The 18,571-nt window shown below is 41.4% G+C and overlaps 1 protein-coding gene across 24 annotated transcripts in view; it reads left to right on the top strand.

Moving 5' to 3' along the window:
- The window catches only part of tenm1 (teneurin transmembrane protein 1), a 233,099-nt gene that overhangs the window by 147,067 nt on the left and 67,461 nt on the right, over positions 1-18,571 (top strand). For all 24 annotated transcript variants that reach the window (XM_042418939.1, XM_042418937.1, XM_042418938.1 and 21 more), the window contains 4 exons: positions 1,180-1,353; positions 10,204-10,406; positions 12,851-13,058; positions 17,338-17,439. In XM_042418939.1, coding sequence (XP_042274873.1) covers positions 1,180-1,353; positions 10,204-10,406; positions 12,851-13,058; positions 17,338-17,439 — 687 coding nt within the window. The remainder of the gene's footprint in view (positions 1-1,179; positions 1,354-10,203; positions 10,407-12,850; positions 13,059-17,337; positions 17,440-18,571) is intronic.

Below are 18,571 nucleotides of genomic sequence, written 5' to 3'. Positions count from 1 at the left end.
TTTCCCGTGCTTCTGCTATGGAAAGTGACTGCAAATGGCTTTGAACTATCTGGAGTTTTAATTAGGTATTCCTCATCAGCTTTGAGTGCGGGTGAGCGGGTAGGTGTGTCCGTGCGTCTGGGTGTGTGCATGCATATATATGAAAATAGCAGGTACGTTTATGCACGTGTGTGAGCCTGTGGGATCGGGTTGGTCATGCTGTATAATTGTGGATTTGTTTTTCCAAGCAGCCATTTTGTGCGAGCATTTGCAAGCGCGTGTCAAGTGCTTTTTCTGGGTGTCGGCAATCAGCAGACAGAAGACAGACAGTGAAGATGTTTGAAGTCGTTAGAAGTTCCTTACCTTGATCTGCATGCAGCAGCCGTCCTCTGACTGCCACCACCGCATAGTAACTTTGTGATTTGAGTCTTTGCTTTTGTTTGATGTTCGAATGTGTCAGAGGAGAAGAAAAAATGGCAATGATTTATTTCATTTGCTTTGTTCTTCATATCAGCAAAGGGACATTACCTTTTTGGATTCTTTAAAGTGAAAAAACTAAAGCTATGGAGTACAATCTCACATGAATGGAACCAAATGATTGGTCAGAGGCAGGTGAATGTTTTACTGAACATTTTATTGACAGCCTTGCAAGGCGCTAATTAATTTCCTTAATGGGCAGGTGTTAGTTGTTTTTATTTAACATCATGTTGGATTGTTGTCCTAGTAAACACTTTTATGAGTGGGAGGGGGAATCCAGTATCCTCCCATACCCTTTGTTGTTTAAAAGGCCCATATGGATTGTGAATCGGCAGCAGCTTTCAAAGCATCATTAGTCATGCATAAAAGACTGTGTTACCGCTTTAATACCAGCCCTGGGCTCAGGCTCTGAAGATCTGCCTTAATTGCCCACCTCTGCCACGTTCTGTGTTCATGTGTGCATGCGTGCGCACACATGCTGGATGTGTGTGTGTGTGTGTCTATGTTTAGGTGTGCTTGTGTTCTTTGTGTGTTTGCTAATTGTCCACTGCCTTACCAGGCGCTAATAAGCACATAAACTAAGTGAGAGCTCCAAGATGGGTATTAAAGAAGAGTCAGACACACCCCTCTGCATGCCTTGAATAATGATCTTTTCTATCTGCTTTTCCTCTCCCTTTGGCTGTCACTGTGTGTGTGTGTGTGTGTGTGTGTGTGTGTGTGTAGCGGTCCACCTGTTAGGTCTGACCTGGCATCTGCGGCATGGTGAGAGCCAGCTGTATGACAACGGCCTGAGCTCGGCGGACCATCAACAGGAGGACCGCAGCAAAACCAGACCTACCAGCTCCATCCACCTGCTGGACACGCTCAATCCTGAAAACCCACATGCCGGCGACAGAGGTGAGCTGACACACACACAGTATACACCATAATAACAGATGTTCTGCACTCGCTATTGACAGGATTTGCTTGTCAGTACCAACAAAGCAAATTTGTAATTTAGTAAATGTTCCAAGCATTGAATGAAGACTCGCTTAATGTGTTTCACTTCAGCTGCTTTTATTTTCTGCAACACTTTAAATGCAATAGTATACAGTTATACCTGGGCCAAGTCTACACACACACACACACACACAGTATATATATATATATATATATATATATATATATATATATATATATATACACACACACATACACACATACACACAAGGAAAAAGGTCAGCACAAATGTATACATCGACATACACATGTGAAGACTGGTAAAATATGATTTCCATCTATTCTCTCTCTCTCTTCCACACTTTTGTGTCAATAATTTGAAATCCTGAAATCATACACAACAGCGATTTAATGGAACCATGATTATTATTATTATTATTATTATTATTTTGTTTTGTGATCATCTTTGTGATCTTTGTATTTTTCATTTCTGGAGGTTAGACTGATAGCAGCAAACCATCAGCCTCTACATACGCATGTAATACTGAACATAGATTAATTTTACATAAGCATACAAACATAATACTCTATCCATGTATATGACATTCATCAACTGCCTGACAAGAGCTCTTCTTTGCTCCTTCAGACATTAAATTTCCTCTCCTCCCATCCCCCACCCTGGATGTCACATGGGTAAGACCGAAAAAAGATTGAAGAAAGAAAATATATGAACATGGTATGAACATTTGTAAGCAGTCACAGACATTACTTCCCAATCTGGGGGTAGATTAATATAACTTTCTCCAGTGCCTTGGACAAGGTGTCAATAGTATTTCCCTTTGCACCGTTGATTCAAGATATATAGAGCTCCAGGAATGAAGGATGGAACCATAATTATTAAAATAATGGCGAAACCATAAAATCCTCTTGAAATATAATGTACGAACAGTTAAACATTATGATTGGAGTATTTTGAGACTGACTATATATCCATTGGCATGAATTCCACTCAGTTACTATTGCATTAGGATCTTGGCTTAACACACTCAGCACAATAAATGTTCCAATACGATAGAGAGACATCAATCCAGAGATCAGCCTTGAACTGATTACTCATTTATTAGAAAGGCAAGGTAATTGGTTAATCATGTTCCCTCTTAGCCAGTACGTGAGTGGAATTGGCTCTCTCCACTCGGCTTTCTCTCAACTAGCCAGAGGAATTACTAACACCAATTTAACCCCATGATATGGGACATTAATTGTGAGTGTTCCAGGTCATGAAGTCAGGCAGGACACAGCAACCTTCATGCTTCGACTGACTCTGATGGATATTACATTGAATGCTGTTTGAGCTCATGTTCAGCACTTAAACAGAGAAAGTGCGAGCCAAACTGCAACCCGCTGCAATTTAGGCAACCTGGGACATCCCTAAAGCAACTATTCTTGATGAATCCTCACATTCTGAGGATTAACACTCTCATCAGTAGCTAAATCCTCCGATAGAGCACACAGGGGTCATGGAATTCACTTCCGAGTGTTGCGTCACAACAATCTATTGTTTCAACTTCTATTGCTTTATATGCTTGATGAAAGCTGGGAAATCAAAATGGGCAAAGCTAAGCCGTTGATGCAGGGAGCTCAGATTAATAAAATTGGCACGGTGGAGGTGGTCCCCGGGCAGAGGAGGGCCAGAGAGATTAGAGATTAGGCTGTAATCCAGTGTGGCAGATTATCACGCTCATCCTGCTGTACCCATCACCTCTCACACCAAGAGACCACACAATCCTCTAGATTACACAGCGAAGGATGGTGAGAGGAGGCTGCAGGGAACGGAAAGGATAAAAACATGACACTGTTGGGAGAGAGGAGAGAGGAGAGCGATGTGAGGGGTGAGAATGATTGATGGATAGCAATCTACTTGAAGGATGTGTGAGATATACACCGTTTACATAAAAGTGACACGAGCTAAAAAAAAATTACTGACATTAAAATAGAAATTTCATGAATCAACATATTAGCCATTTTCATGACTTTTGTCTACAAAGCAAACAAAACAAAGTTTGTTTGTTTTTTTTTAAATTTTGGAAGAAACTATTTCATTCTTGATGCGCAGCTCTAAACAGAAGTAACAGCATAACAGTGGGAGCATAAAGATAGCTGAGGAAACTAATTGGAGGATAGTTATCAGTTTCTGCTTGTTTTGATATATAAACTGATGACACAGTAGGGAGAGATGAAACGAGCTTGGCGGAATGATTGGAAGGTAGTAATCTTCTTGTATTCTTGTTCATGTATTTTTAGTGTTGTTGTTTTTATGTCAACTTCAATGCCATAACGATAGGCTCTCTGTTTGATTTGTTGCCTCTACGCTGAAATCAGGATCCGGAGCAGGAGAATTCTAATCTACCTTACGAGGCAGCTTGCAGCACAGCTCTGGATGCTAATTGACATGTTGTGTCATCTGCGTATGGCTAGTGTCTTGTCAAGCCGTGCGCGCGCTGTGTTTTATGTTCTCTGCGCTATCTCTCCTGCAGTTTTCCAGAGATCACCAGGAGCCCTACGTAGTCCTCCACACATAAAAGCCCCTCTAATTAGTGCTACATTAATTGCCACTCACCCCATGATAATCAACCTCAGGCTGGTGTGCACGCGCCGTCGTGTGCACGCGCTCAACGCTCGGTCTTTCTCTTCTTTTTTCTCTATTTCTATATCTGACATGCATGAGGACATACCCACACACACACACACACATAGAAATTCCTCTGGTGCAGATGAAAGCATAAGTGCCCAGAGAAGAAATTTTCTGTCAGTGAATTCCATGTCTTAATGAAGTACATTGGAGTTTGAGAATAATATTTCATTCAACGTTGAACGCCGGATATATTAATGATATGAAATGATACAAACTGGCATACAGTAGAGCGGCATATTGCCTCATTATAATGTGAAGATGATGAAATATGGAGCTTGTGGAATACCATCTGAGCCTACAGTATGCAATGATTGTATAAACCACTGTATGAAAGGAGAGTTAGTGCTGAATTGTTTTCACTCTATCTGATGGTGTGGTTGGAAATGGTGTGTAGATGGATGGAATGTGACACAGACAGAGAGGAGGGCTCTTAAAGAGCACATCAATATTCTAAACTGCGTGCAGAGAGAGTGGAGGGGAGTGAGTGTGAGCAGTGTGTATGTGTGCAGAAGAGTAAGAAAGTGTGTGCATATTGTATGTATGTATGTGGGAAAAGGAGATGTGTGTGTGTGTGTGAGAGGGAGAGAGAAAGTGGAGTGTCTGCTTGTGCGTGTGTGCAAATCCTGATGGACTGGTCCATGTTACACTGGTCTCATTGATTTTCTCACGCTGGGATACAGTCTCAGGATGTAACACAAGCACACACACACACACACACACACACCCGCATACACCCACATACACACACACCCACACCCACACGCAGAGAGAGTATAGATCATTTAGTGAACCTCCTGCCTGAGCGCCTCAAGTTGAGAAAGCCTAACAGCAGCAACATGTCTGTCTGTTACTCAGGCTGCATTCAAAACATCACATCCAGCTGGAGAAATTAAATATAATTTCAGTATTTACACCGTAGATAGCACATTTTATCAAGAGCAGAGGGCTGTGTAGTGCACACTCTTGACATTTGAGGGTAGTAGATTGATGTCTTTGGCTCTAACATGAAAGACAGAAAAAAAAAAAATCGAAGTCAATTTTTATCTTCTTGGTAAACACACTAGAATTCCCTTTTTGATAAAAAAAAATATTCGTTTTGTCACAGTGTGGCCAAAAGGGGTTAAACAAGGCTTTGGAGTAACTACACATAAAAAATCAAAGAGGCATTGGTGGAAACTAATTAAGAGCGTTTTCTCAAGTACTGTACTTAAGTACATTTTTGAGGTACTTGTATTTTACTGACATACCGTCATTTTGTGCTACCTACTGCTTACCACTACTCCTTAGTCAAGAGTAAACTATTGTACTCCACCACATTTATCTAACAAGTTACATATTTACAGATTAAAATACATATAATGAGTTTATAAAATACAATGTCAGATCAAACTACTAACAGGGTATAACATAGTTGAAATGAACTCCACATTGACCAGCTACAGCATTAAACTGCTATTTACACACTGCATCAGTATTAACAATAATGTAATATAAAATAATACCACACACAGGGATCAGTTTTTCACATAACTACTTTTACTAATTACTTTTACTTTACTTTACACTTTGCGGATAATACTAGATAGTACTTTTACTTTTACCTTTTTATTGTTGTATTTGTACTTTTACTTAAACCTGCAGTGTGGAACTTTTACATATAAATGAACATCTGTTACATTCAAGCCCCAAACAAGTTCACATAATGTTGATTAGGCCTATCACCACCAGATAAATCTCTCTGTATTTCACAGTATACCGGGGTTTTTAATGTGGTGTCGGGTTTGACATTCCCGCACTGGTTGGATGAATGCTTACTGCATTCATCACATCACCTTTTTCTATCTGAGCCCCGCCCACTTCAAAGTAGTGAGAACAGCACAGAGAAATAACAGTGTTAACTTTGGCAGAAAAGAGTGTGCATATGAAGGGTACCTTTACTTATAATCAGATGCTTTTTCAGGGCCTTTAAGTAAATAATCTAGATACCTTTTCCACCACTGTCTGGAGGTAACAGAAGTACCAGCTGTTAAGAGGCTAAAAAATCACTTGTTTGCTCCTTCCAGGCCCCACCTGCCCAGAGACTACATTAGTACAAGTTTAGTTAGAGAGCAATAAAAAAAACAAAACACAAGTGCTTTATCCATATGTCAGTTTATACACATATTACATGTGTAGCAACGCAAATGCACTCAGAGTGTCATGGAGTGAATGAGTTTGTGAACAGGGAGACCTGTCTGTCACAGACATAGCCTGAGGCCTGATGGTGGAAGGTGAGGACAAGAGAGTAATGGAAGGCCCTAAGGCCAAGAGCATTATCTTCTCCTGACTCTGACTGACACTCATTAGGCTGCACAGTGGAGAGAGGAGGCTGAAAGCTTATTAAGCCACCTGCTCAAAAGGCCCTTAATTGAATCCAAGTAATTATAGAGACCTTGCCCATTGTGATATTTTTATTCATCCTGCGGCAAACTCAATCTCTCTTGCATTTGGAACACTATTAATGTTGTCTGCAGCAACGTGTGTGAGATTCACACACAGGCCTACGCTTCAATATCGACTATAACGTTCGTACGCACACACACAGTTCCGGTCCCTCCAGACACGTCCCGTCACCAAGACCTCGACTGCACTTTTAGTCTGTTCTCTGCTTCATTAGAATCTGAGGGATAATAACATTAATTGCAAAGACAGTTTAGTTCCTTTGAAAATAGATTGCAGGTGTAATTGTTTTACCTGAATAACCCGTAGGCAAGAGAAATTAATTAGACCTTGTGTCCCAAGTCCTAATGTAGCTCATCTCTTTCGTTGGCCTGCTGCACACACATTAAACACACGAGACACACAACAGACAGGACAGACAGATGGGCAATTACATCATTACAAGGAGGATAAAGGATAACAATGTGGAGATGTTAGCTTGTCATTAAAAATGAGAGAAGAAAGAGTTCAAATGTAAAACTATCGTCATCCAGATATCCTGCGGCAATGAACCTTCCAAGGGCTAATTTAGGAGAAAATATTGTAGTGTGTACATGTTTTTGCATGTTGTGTCAATGAAGCCATTGGCTAGGCATATACAACATGTCACACTAACAGTATAATTGGCTGAGGCAGCATCATTATTATACTGTATGTTGGTTATTGCGAGTAGACCTGCCTACTAACCATCTACCATTTCCATCAAGGGCACGTTGAGCTTGATGGCAGACATGAATGAGCTATGCAACACTTTCATCGCCCCTTTATACTTTTTTTTTTTTTTGCTTACATCTTGCTTCTGCTGCCAACTAATGATGAAAAGCACAAGAGGAGATTTATGCGATGCCATTGATTTTTATTTTTATTTTTATCCTAAGTAACTACTAGCAAGTGTGAATTTCAAGCTGCTTTTCCCTTATTAAAGCCACAACATAGCAAAGGTGTGAAGGAATTTTACCTCCCTGCTCGCATATTGGCTTGTTTAAGCTTGTATGCCTTTTGCCTGCCAAGTAGGAATAAACAGAGATTTACTGTTTTGAAAGATATTTTCAAATGAATGGTCTCAGGTTTTGTGCAGAGACACACGGGGCTGTGGTGCTGCTGGAACACACTGATTGACAGCAGTAATCTGAACAGCTGGGGAGGCCTGGAGGAGCCATAGTCACCATGCGATCCTTCTGGTATCTGCGGGACTCCCAAAATGCCTCGATCCTCCCCGCTTTTTACTGTAGCAGCAGTATTATTCTGTACTGCTGAGACAGAGGGAGAGGGAGATGCAAGGGGGGTTTTTCTTCTTGCATCAGCAGCTGTAACTTGACACCGCCACCCCCTCTTTGGACATGCTGCTCTCTTCTTGTCTCTTCCCCCTCCCCTTTTTTTTTTCTTCTTCTCCTCTATAGCTCCACCACCCCACCGTCTCCCACACCCCACCACCCATCCTCGCGGCTGACCTGAGCGCCGCTTTCTGTCCCTGTGTTGCATCAGACTTGGAGAGGCACTATACAGTAATTAGCATCAGAAGGACCTGCCTGCTCATCTGCCCGCCAGCCTGCCAGTCAGCCTGCTCCCCGGCCTGCCTGTGCGCCTGTCTGCCTGCCAGTGTTCTGCCAACTGCCATGCCCTATTCATGTCCTATTCATCTAGCGTTGAATAAAAGGCTGCTTTCCTCAGGACATCCATCCCTCTGCTGGCCTTTATTTTTTTTTGTGGCGAGGCACAGGAGTGAGGATTAGCATTAAAAGAAGTAGACTGCTGAGGTATACTCGGCAGGAATGCATGAATGCATACCTTAGTTCTGCCAAGCTGCTTTATTCTTTTTGGTAGAGATTTTAGTACAAGGACAATTTATGCTTCAGACAGGACACCTGTCTCCTTGTCTCTTTCATTACAGGCCTTTTGAGCTCTCTTTTTGTCCTCATCCAACTCTCATCTTTCTATCCCTTTATCTGTACTCTGCCTTCCTCTATCTCACTCTCCTGTCACTGTTGAGTCGAGTTCAGTCAATTAACCAATTAATCAATTTACTTTATTTCAATCCTGCAGTCCCTAGAAGAGGAGGATAAAGGAGATAGAAGATAAAAGGAAACGCTTTGGCGTTTATTAGCATGCTGTTTGACATTTTGTGAGAGAATGTCTTAAAAGTAAGAGTGTTGGTAAGAAAGAAACAAGACTAAGAGCTGTAAATGCCTACATCACCATGCTGACATGCGCACAGTGACAGTGTTTGCTGCTGTTTAGCAGGTGTAATGTTTACCATCTTAGGTGAGCATGTTAGCATGCTAGCATTTGCTAATTAGCACTTAACACAAAGAAGTACAGTTGAGTTGGAAATGTCTTGATTGCTGCAGGTATTGAGTCATAAACCAAAGTGTTGGACGAACTGAAACTGATGATGGTGGTAGATGAAAAGTTAAGGGGTATTACAGTTCAGCCTGAGGGAAACGTGAACATGTGTGCACCAAATTTCATAGCTATAGTTGTCAAGACATCCTACTGAAAACCACAAATGTCAACCTCATGGTGATTCTGTATGAAAAGGAAGGTCATTCCTAAAAAGGCACTGGCCTTTTTAGGAATTATCCTCTTGGGACCATGAATGTCAAGACTATCCACCCAATAGTAGTTGAGATATTTCAGCGTGGACTAAAGTGGTGGATCGACAAACCGACATAACCATCCTTTGAGTCACGCTGCCAGCATGGCTAAAAAGGACGATAGAAACAGGAACTACTTCCAGGCCTGCTCTCTCTACCTCCCTATCTGTGTGACAGTACATGTGATATATGCTGAAGGGTCTGCGGGTGTGCATGGTGTCGCCATAATGGAGTGGTAAAGCTGCAGGCATTATAGATTGAGAGCTAGCGGCCTCGTCCATGAATCTGCCCCTAACTGTTCTTCTGCCTTTGTGGCCGTAACGATCGGCTGGCTCCCCTCTGTCACCGTATTTCCTCCATCTTAGTTTAGAAGCAGAGATATATCTCTCCATAAAAGCCGACACAAAGAGGGCTGGAGAGCTTCGCCTTCTCCCCTACACAAAAGACTCTGGCCCGGTGGTTGATAAAGGCTTATGGAGAGGAGAGGAGCTGATGGCCAGGGGACTTTTGGAAAGACCTATTCTCTTCACACACAAAGACAGGCTCTCACTCAAGACACTATCTGTGTGCCGTGACGCTATTTGTGAATGCGTGCGTGCATGTGTGTGTACCCCTGCCCTCCTCACTCCTTTTTTTTCACATCTACCTCTTGGTCTCTCTCTTCACACACACACACACACATACACACACACTCTCTCTTCCTTTCTTGTTAAAAGATGCTAATATAGCACATGACAAAGCCCCAGTAGACAGCTCTCAGACAAAACATTTCCTTTCTAAAGCAGTTCATCTTTATGCAGAGCCTATCCAAATGATTGCCAACGCAGAGTCTCTTGAAAAGCAGGATTTTCACCAGCGCTCAGTCATTCTTGATGTCTATTCAGTCTCATTTCATTAGCACGGCCGCTGATCACACCAATGTTTGAGGACATCAGGTTGGTTATTAATTGCTCCCTCTGATACTGAATAGAAGTCCCTGTCCACCATGATAAATCCGCAGGATGTGTCTCAACAATATCACCTGTCTGTGGTTTTTACCTACAGAGAAGTGGGTGCGAGGCCGGGCCATCGACCGTGGCGAGGTCGACATCGGGACCCAGCAGAGCCAGCCCATCCCCCCGGGGCTTTTTTGGAGGTTTCATATGACTGTGCACCATCCAACCTACATCAAGTTCAACCTCTCTCTCTCACACAACGCACTGCTGGGGGTCTATGGACGCAGGAACATACCGCCCACACACACTCAGGTAAACAAGGCTCCTGTTGAAGCATGCTGTTCACCCAGATGGGCTTGTTTGCTGGTCTACCATAGACCACATCCAGTCTAAGCCAGATAAATCTGAAAATGCACCCTTAACTCTGTGTTTTGTTTTTTTTTCTCCAAAAAACAATTACATATATTATATTTAGATTAAAGAATATATTTATATTATCAGTCCTGAGCTCGCAATGGAACATTCTGAACACAGAAAAATGTTTTTTGCAAGCATATAAATTATATTTTGTAGAGACACTATTATCAAAGAAAGAAGGATTTAATTTGGACGAACAAAAATCTGTTCTGTGCTCAGTAAATGTATTTGCATGCTCGCTATTAAATCAGAGTAGTCGTGTGCAAATCAACAATACCTCAGTGGGATAGATGCTGGATACAAAATCAATTAAATTACAATCCAAATAGTACCTGCACACTACATCAAAGCTCCCTTTAATTTTATTTTGCAATGTTTCAACCAACTACAGGTCTTCTTCAGGCAAATACCCTCAGGGAGGAAATGAGGGATGTATATATAGCAAAATGACCAGTGACATCATTATTATCTAATTCATGTATGTCAAGACTTATCACAAGGGAAGTAAAAATATTAATATAAATAGACATATAAATGTGCTTCAAATAGATAAGTAGATATCACTGCTTCACTTTGCTACTGTATATATATCCTTCATTTCCTTCCTGTGGGTGCTTGAGGAAGACCTGTAGTTTGTCGAAACGTAGCAAGATAAAATTAAAGGGAGCTTTGATTCAGTGTGCAGGTGCTCCTTGCATTGTAATGTTTGCTATTATCCACATATATGCACAGCAATAACCTCTTTCACTCAGGTTTACTCATTTTCCTTCTCTCAACATCCCTGCTCTATGGTCTATCTCAGGTTTGCCAGTGCGCTCGGTCACCATGACAGTGTTACAGTTTTCCACAATTTCAGCCAATCTCAAAATCGGAGTAGGTCATTTCTGATTGAATGTTTCATATTTGATTGCTAGTAGGATTATCAGGTGACTGGGGAAGTAATACCACCACTAGCAGTCTCACATATGTAGTTTATACAGTTTGGTTACATACCTATTAGGTATTAGTCTCTACCTTTCTTCCTAGGTAGATAGCTACTTCTCCCAGAATTGATGCACCAATATAATTTCATAGATGTATGCCTGCTCAGATACAGGGTCAGGGGCTGTGCAGCAGCAAAGATAATTTTCAGTCACCTCTAACCTTGTCTGTGATCACTCATTTTAAATGTCAGTTAAGCCAATCACACAATACATGTGTCAATAAACTGTATTTGTGCTTGCCTTGTCAGACAAGTGCGTGAGCATAAACAATTTTGATAGAAGCCCCAGTGCAGCAGAGGCGGACTCGCTGTTTTGCCTGGTTAACTGGCAGCATTTTTATGAGCCATAAGCAGATCATGAGTTTGTGCTCATCGTGACAACAAAAACAGAAAAAATGATGTAAATGAAACAATTAAATTGTGAGTTTGGTTGTAATAAAACACAGTATAAGAGATGGTGGAAAGCAGAAGTTTTATTTACTGAGAGTGCAAGTTTTTGTTTGCCATATCATACAGGCAGAGGAAGATTTTCCGCATGTGGACAGAGATCTTCCCAAAAGTGACGTGAAAAGTGTGGATGCATGTCGTTTTCGAAGGGAAACAGCGCTTTCAGATTTACCTGACTTGTGGATGTAGTGTATCTCAGGCACACACCCATGGTACACAGTGTAGAACAGCTCATGCAACATGCAAGGAGCACGTATACAGACTAAAATACAACACACACTGAGTCATCTGCTTTTTAACATCAGTGCGCCCCTGCTCTCGCCTGCATGAAGAGGTCTAATTAGCTGTTTTTGACACTAGTGTGACACATAGCCCTCAGGGGGAATAAGGCTCAGCGAGTGCTTGCTAGTTCAAGGAGGTTTGAGGATGGAGAGGATGGGAGGGAGAAACGAGGGTGGTGGGGAAAGTTAAAGAGGGTGAGAAAGAAGCACAGAAAGGTTTAGACAGATGAAATAATAGTCTGTTCCATTTGAAAACCTGGGTGGTATAGTCTGCCCATGCTGTTAGCAGCACGTCAAGTTGTTGAACCAACTACTGTGGAACATGTCTGGAAGAGGACTGAGCTGCCATGGATGACGATTTCCCTTCATTTCTTTGGATTCACATTTCGTTATTCACATCTGATTTCCACATCTAATGCTATCCCCCAATTTCTTGTATTCAGGCAGTTTTCCAATAACATTCAATTGTCAGTCTCACAAAGCTCACCCAGCAACAGCCACACACCACTGCACAAGGTTTGGCTTGCAAATTTCAATCGTATTTATGCAGGTTTTGTGAAATTCCCGTCTCACTCATTCCAACTGGATGGCACTGCCGTTGTCTGATTGTGTTCCCGTATTGTGTTCAGTTCGACTTTGTGAAACTGTTGGATGGCAAGGCGCTGCCCAGGTCCTTGACTGATCCCGTCTCAGCTGCCAAAGCTCCCAAAGGCCTGCTGCTGAGCGGCCTCCAAGAAACAGGCTTCATTGAGTACATGGACCCTGGCACCTGGCACCTCGCTCTCTACAACGACGGACGCAACCTGGAGCAAGTGTTGCTCCACAGCACTCCCATAGGTGAGGAGAATTATTACAGGTTCACTGAAAACAGCTTCAATGAAACTGATTTTGAAAACATTAAGACGTTAGCGTGGATATTTTCCTTTTTGAGAATTGTCTTATGTGTGCAATCCACTGTTTGTATCTCAGAGTTCTTGGCTCTCTTGTCCTTTCCCCCCTTTCATCTGTTGATTTGCAGAAACATAAGGACATGGCCAAGAGGGGTTTGAAACTCATTGACATTTGAAGGGAACTTTTCCTATTATGAGAGTGAGCCTGGCATGGCAAGAGACAGCTGTTAGAAAGGGGAGGACAGGTCTTGTAGTAATGACAGGGCTTGCTAACTGCAGCTCATTGCTATGGCACACATGGATGGCAGGGTAAATTGAAGGATGTGAATAATGCAAGAGTACGTGGCTGCATATAGACAAGTGGATAATTACCAGGGCAGTTTCTTCACTCCCACTTTGTCCAGTACTCCTTAAGAGAATACAGCATTGAAATAACAATAAAAAATGTTGGGGAATGTAGTAGCACAGTAACATCATGGGGATACTTGATAATTTATATGTAAGTGACAGGTAAAATACCAATTACTCAGCATGCTATATGTGATGAACAGATATTATGAGAGGAACCCCTGCTTCCTCCTTTTCCTGCTGATCTTTAACGGGCCATACATTATGTAGTTTTATATCATTCAGTAAAGGATCAGGAACATTGCATATAGCTTTTCTGATGCTTATAAGCAAAATATGTGTATCACCAACCTCTTAAAAGCCCAAATTGTAAGCAAATCAGTAAACAGCTCCACAGTACCAAACATTGTACCGAAGACATATTTTATTGTCATATTTAGAATCCTTTATATAATGACTGACAGCATGTGACAGCTAAACACAGATTTTATTTCAGAGCTGTCAAACACTGGTTGACATGTGTGCTGTGTGTAAATACGGGGATATACTGTACCAGACCTTTTTTGAGTTGCATATTTTGAGCTAAACTGAAAACCGCGGCATTTACAAAGAGTTAGCTTTCCTTTTTCCCCCTCTGCTTCCTCTCTTCAATGATCAAAACAAATATAGACATAACAGATGGGCTCAGAATAGCAGCCTTTAGTCTACTAAGGTTTTTCAAATAATTAATCAAGTGATTTGGCTTGAAAGAGAAAAATAATATTAATGGATTGATGTCAAAGTTCATTTCATTGCCCATTTACACCTCTAACAAGAGTTACAAACAGATGCAGCATTGTTTTGGAGGCAGAAAATCAAAAACATTGAGCTACAGTACAATAAATTCTAATAAGAGACACAGAGCGCTGTAGCCGAGAGTGGAGCTTTATGGGGGGATGAGGGAGAAATGAGATGATCTCTGTCGGGAAATTGAGCTTTTCTGCAGCAAATAGTAACAGGATACAACAAAGAAGCAGAGAGTATAAATAAGAAAATAGCAAAAGACCGTCGTATAAAAAAAAATAAAGAATAAAATCAATAAAATGTAGAGTACGACAGCAGGGAAAATATGAGAACATGAAGAATATGAAAACAATACGTGAAATGATGCTAATGTACCAAAAGATGCTTGTTTTTACAAAAACACGGGTACATGCTGTATGTGTATTAAAACATGCTTTCGAGAGTAATGAGGTATGTGATTACATGTATAGAAACACTGTCATGGATAATCATAATAATCATCATCTAGATACTCCCTTAGATGGCAAAAAAAAAAAAAAAAAAAAAGATGAAAGAAGTGAGTTGTGGCAGAGCATTTCAATTCATTCATGTGTTTGGTCAGCCGATAACTGACCTGTATCAGTCAGAAGACATTATGTTGTTCTGTCATCCATTCACAGACCATTTCACACACAGAGAGCATTCAGTTGCATATTACTCAGTGCTGCTGCTGAGTAGGACAGAAAATTGTTGGCATAAATGCTGATATGTATACTGTAATATATGCTGATAGGTGTGTACAGAATACTCTTTCTGTCAGTGATGACTATCACATATAAGTGCTTCACATAGGAATATAAATAAAAAGAATATAATAGGAGAGAACAGCTGCTGATTTCTAAATCGTTAGTGTCCATTTTGCCTAGAAAAAAACTGCAGCAGATGCAGAGAAAACCTTTTTTTTCCCTCCGCAGTTATTGACATTTATGTGACCCACGAAAGCTTCAGCTTAATGACTTCTGCCATTTCGCCACCTCCACTCCAGCACCATCTTCTTTAATTCTACTCAGCCTGTACCCGGGCAGAGAGTGGTGCTTCCTGCGGGGCTAATTATGCATAATTACTATACTTCACCTGTCATCACGCGTCCTCTAGAATATTATATCTTTTACACAATGGCCAACAAAGAGTGAGAAAAAGTTTCGCTTAAATTCATGTAGACACCTTGAAGTTTGAACAAAACAGATAAACAAAAAAAAAAAAAGTGGTCAGCTAGCGCTTGGATACTTCTGGTTAGCTGGGCAGCCATTTCATTTTTTCATAAATTCATAAAGCCCAAGGGTCATAAAGCATGGCTCAAACTTTACAGGCTCATAAAGTACAATTGGAATGCTTATTTGACCAATCAGATCACTTGGCTGGAAGCACCCATTTTATATTAGCATTTAACTGCAATAACTTATGGCATGAGTGATTTCTAACTGGAAAGGGTTTAGTCAGTGGAAAGAACTGAGTTGGATGTCACTTGTGCGCACACACACACACACACACATTTGTTAGACATGGCACTTCATACATTACCTGTTAATTGCCTGGAGATTTTTATAGTTGAGACATTGACCTGAAAGATACGGAGCTTATATCACTGTTACAACCTTGCCCCTCACAGCCTCTTGAGCTTTCTGACAGATCACTTGTCTCCTCTGGATTAAAAGGAACTCTCTGACCTTGCAGATGAGTTTTTGTTCATTGCATGTGTCAGGTGCCAGATACAATATTGGAATTTGTGTATGTGAGTCTTATTTCACGAGTGAGAAAGAGACACATATGGAGAAAGGTTTGTGAGTCCTCCTGACTGTGTGGGAGAAAGATGATTGCCACTCCTTCCCTCCATCAGTGTGACGATGACAGGTGATGGAGGTGAAAATGACTTTGGTTTCTGTAGTGATGCGCTGCTGTGGAGGATAACGCCGTGCTGCCGGCTACTGGCAGGGCCTGTCTCATTAGCATGTGTCACACACGCCTCAAGGCGGGTGTCACATAATAACTTTGCGTGCATGTGTTTGTTAATGCGTGTGTGTGTTCGTGTGTGTGTGTGCGTGAGCCATGCCACCAAAGGATTTGTCATCCATGCTCCCTGAACAGAGTGAGCCAGGGGACTGCAGAGGGTTGACTCTGGAGTCAGTCCTTGTTCAGAGGAGCCGAGCAGGACGGGAGAGGGTCAAATAAAGGATGACATCCTTGACACCCATTTTAATTACTCTATCTAGCTTAGATAGAGCTCGCCTGGCACAAGACAAGCAGCAGCATAGTTCAAATCACCAATTCTGCCAGCCTCTGGGTACTTCTCCACCAGAATCTTCCATTTTGAGAGGAGCTGACAGAGCTCAGCAGGCTTATATAATGCTCTAAAAGCATAAAAGTGCTCTCCCTCTTTATCTATCTTTGCCATGCTGTCTATACCCGGAGAATGAGAGCTGACTTGACGGACATATCAATGGGAGAAAAGGAGAACAGTAAAAGGAAGGAAGTTAACTGAAGTCCGATGGAGTAATATGATGAAATGCATATAGCCTACAGAAGGATATGATGAAACACACACATCCAGATGAGACAAAGCACTAGTAGGAACAAGCATCACATTGATCTCCACCACGCTGAGTGCGTAGCGACTGTGGCAATGCAGTATCATCTATTCTCCACTAACTTGTGCACTCACATTGTCAGATTTTATGTTGTTCAATCCCGTTCCAAACTGCGCTCTTGTAAACAGTTTGTTGATTAAGCTTTGATGTTTGTAAATTTGCACGCAGTGTGTTTCCAACCTGTAATGCAGTATAATGTGCTTAGTGCTACTGAGTGTAAGTGAGTGCTTGGCCATTCCCCAGAGAGTGATAGCAGCTGGATCAGACTAATCTAATATAGCCCCTGTGTCTGGGGAGCCATCCATTGCTTATCAGATCTCTCATTCAATAACAGAAAGCTATGCCAGCTTATGGGGTTACATGTGGAATATTTTCAAGCTCTGTTTTTTTTTTTTTTCTCTCTTCCTTTTCATGTCTTGAATTTGTGAATACTGTGTGTGTGTGTGTGTGTGTGTGCATGCGGTTGTGTAGACACAATGGATGGCTGCTCCACTGATTGTAATGGAAATGGAGAGTGTGTGGCTGGACACTGCCACTGCTTCGCTGGATTCTTGGGTCCTGACTGTGCCAAAGGTAAGAAAGGCTGGCTTTATTCTATATTTTTTTCTTTTCTGAAAAAAATTCCAAAAGACCAAAACCAACAATTCATCTGTCTGTCTCTTAGTGCTTTCTCCTCCTTAGCCTGTCTGTGACACTCGACCCCAAGCACATTTGTTCCTATAATTACTGTACGTTACTTAAACAGGAGTAAAAACTGAATTTACTAAGGACTATTTTCAGCTGTGGATTAATACGCACTAGTGGGTATTTATAGCTCCAGGACTCTGCGCTGTAAATTGTCAAATTCAGCCTTTATTTACCTCAACTGCAGACACCTCTATTATAAGAGACAGGGGTTTCCATTCTCTTCCACTCTGCTATTATCTGAGCACTGTTAAGCTACCATGAATCAGATGTTTTACAATTAAAAGCAATCTAGCGACTCAAAGGGCAGCAGCTGTTTCTGGTGCACTTTAAATTTGAAACATCTGCAGGAAGTGTCAAGTTTTATTGGTGCCAACTTAACGAGCGCAGGAAAATTGGTGGAGTGGAAGCAACTGAATTAGAAATAATAATGTTTCTGATTAAAAAAAAAAACAAACAACAACAACAGAGTACTCAGTATGACATGAAACTTTGTGGACAGATGGCATTATGGTGAATTTATCATGTGAGCTAACAGAGCACAATTAATTCCTCTGCTCCTCTGTGTTTTTTAAGGTGGACTTTATTAGTTACCAGCCTTCATCTGTTCATGCTGAAATATGAGAATTTACCATGTTCGGGATATCATGTTACTCAGTGTGGCTCACTGGAATAAACTGTAACAATTTGTAGGATCAATTCATTGTTGGTTTTGTTCTTCTCATGTCACGTTTTCATTTCATACTGACAACATTAACTGTCTCTTTTACTCTCCCCCCTTTATTTATCTTTCTCTCTGGTTGCCTCTGTATCGTCTCCCTCCCTCTCACTCTCTCTGCCTCGGTTTCCCATCCTCTCCCTCTGTCCTTCTTTGTATAATTATTGTAGTTGTCTCTGTCTCATTGTGTTGAAACAGGTGATGTGATATCACATCCTATGATTTATTTACGCTCATCATTTATTCATACCTTCCTCTCATCTTTCCTCGTTTGCTCACGTTGTAATATCCGCCGTTTGAAAA

The sequence above is a fragment of the Thunnus maccoyii genome, chromosome 8 (assembly GCF_910596095.1).
Source record: "Thunnus maccoyii chromosome 8, fThuMac1.1, whole genome shotgun sequence".
In the NCBI taxonomy this organism is placed as follows: domain Eukaryota; kingdom Metazoa; phylum Chordata; class Actinopteri; order Scombriformes; family Scombridae; genus Thunnus; species Thunnus maccoyii.
The sequence above is the reverse complement of the archived record's forward strand: the minus strand, read 5'-3'. Positions and strand labels throughout refer to the sequence as shown.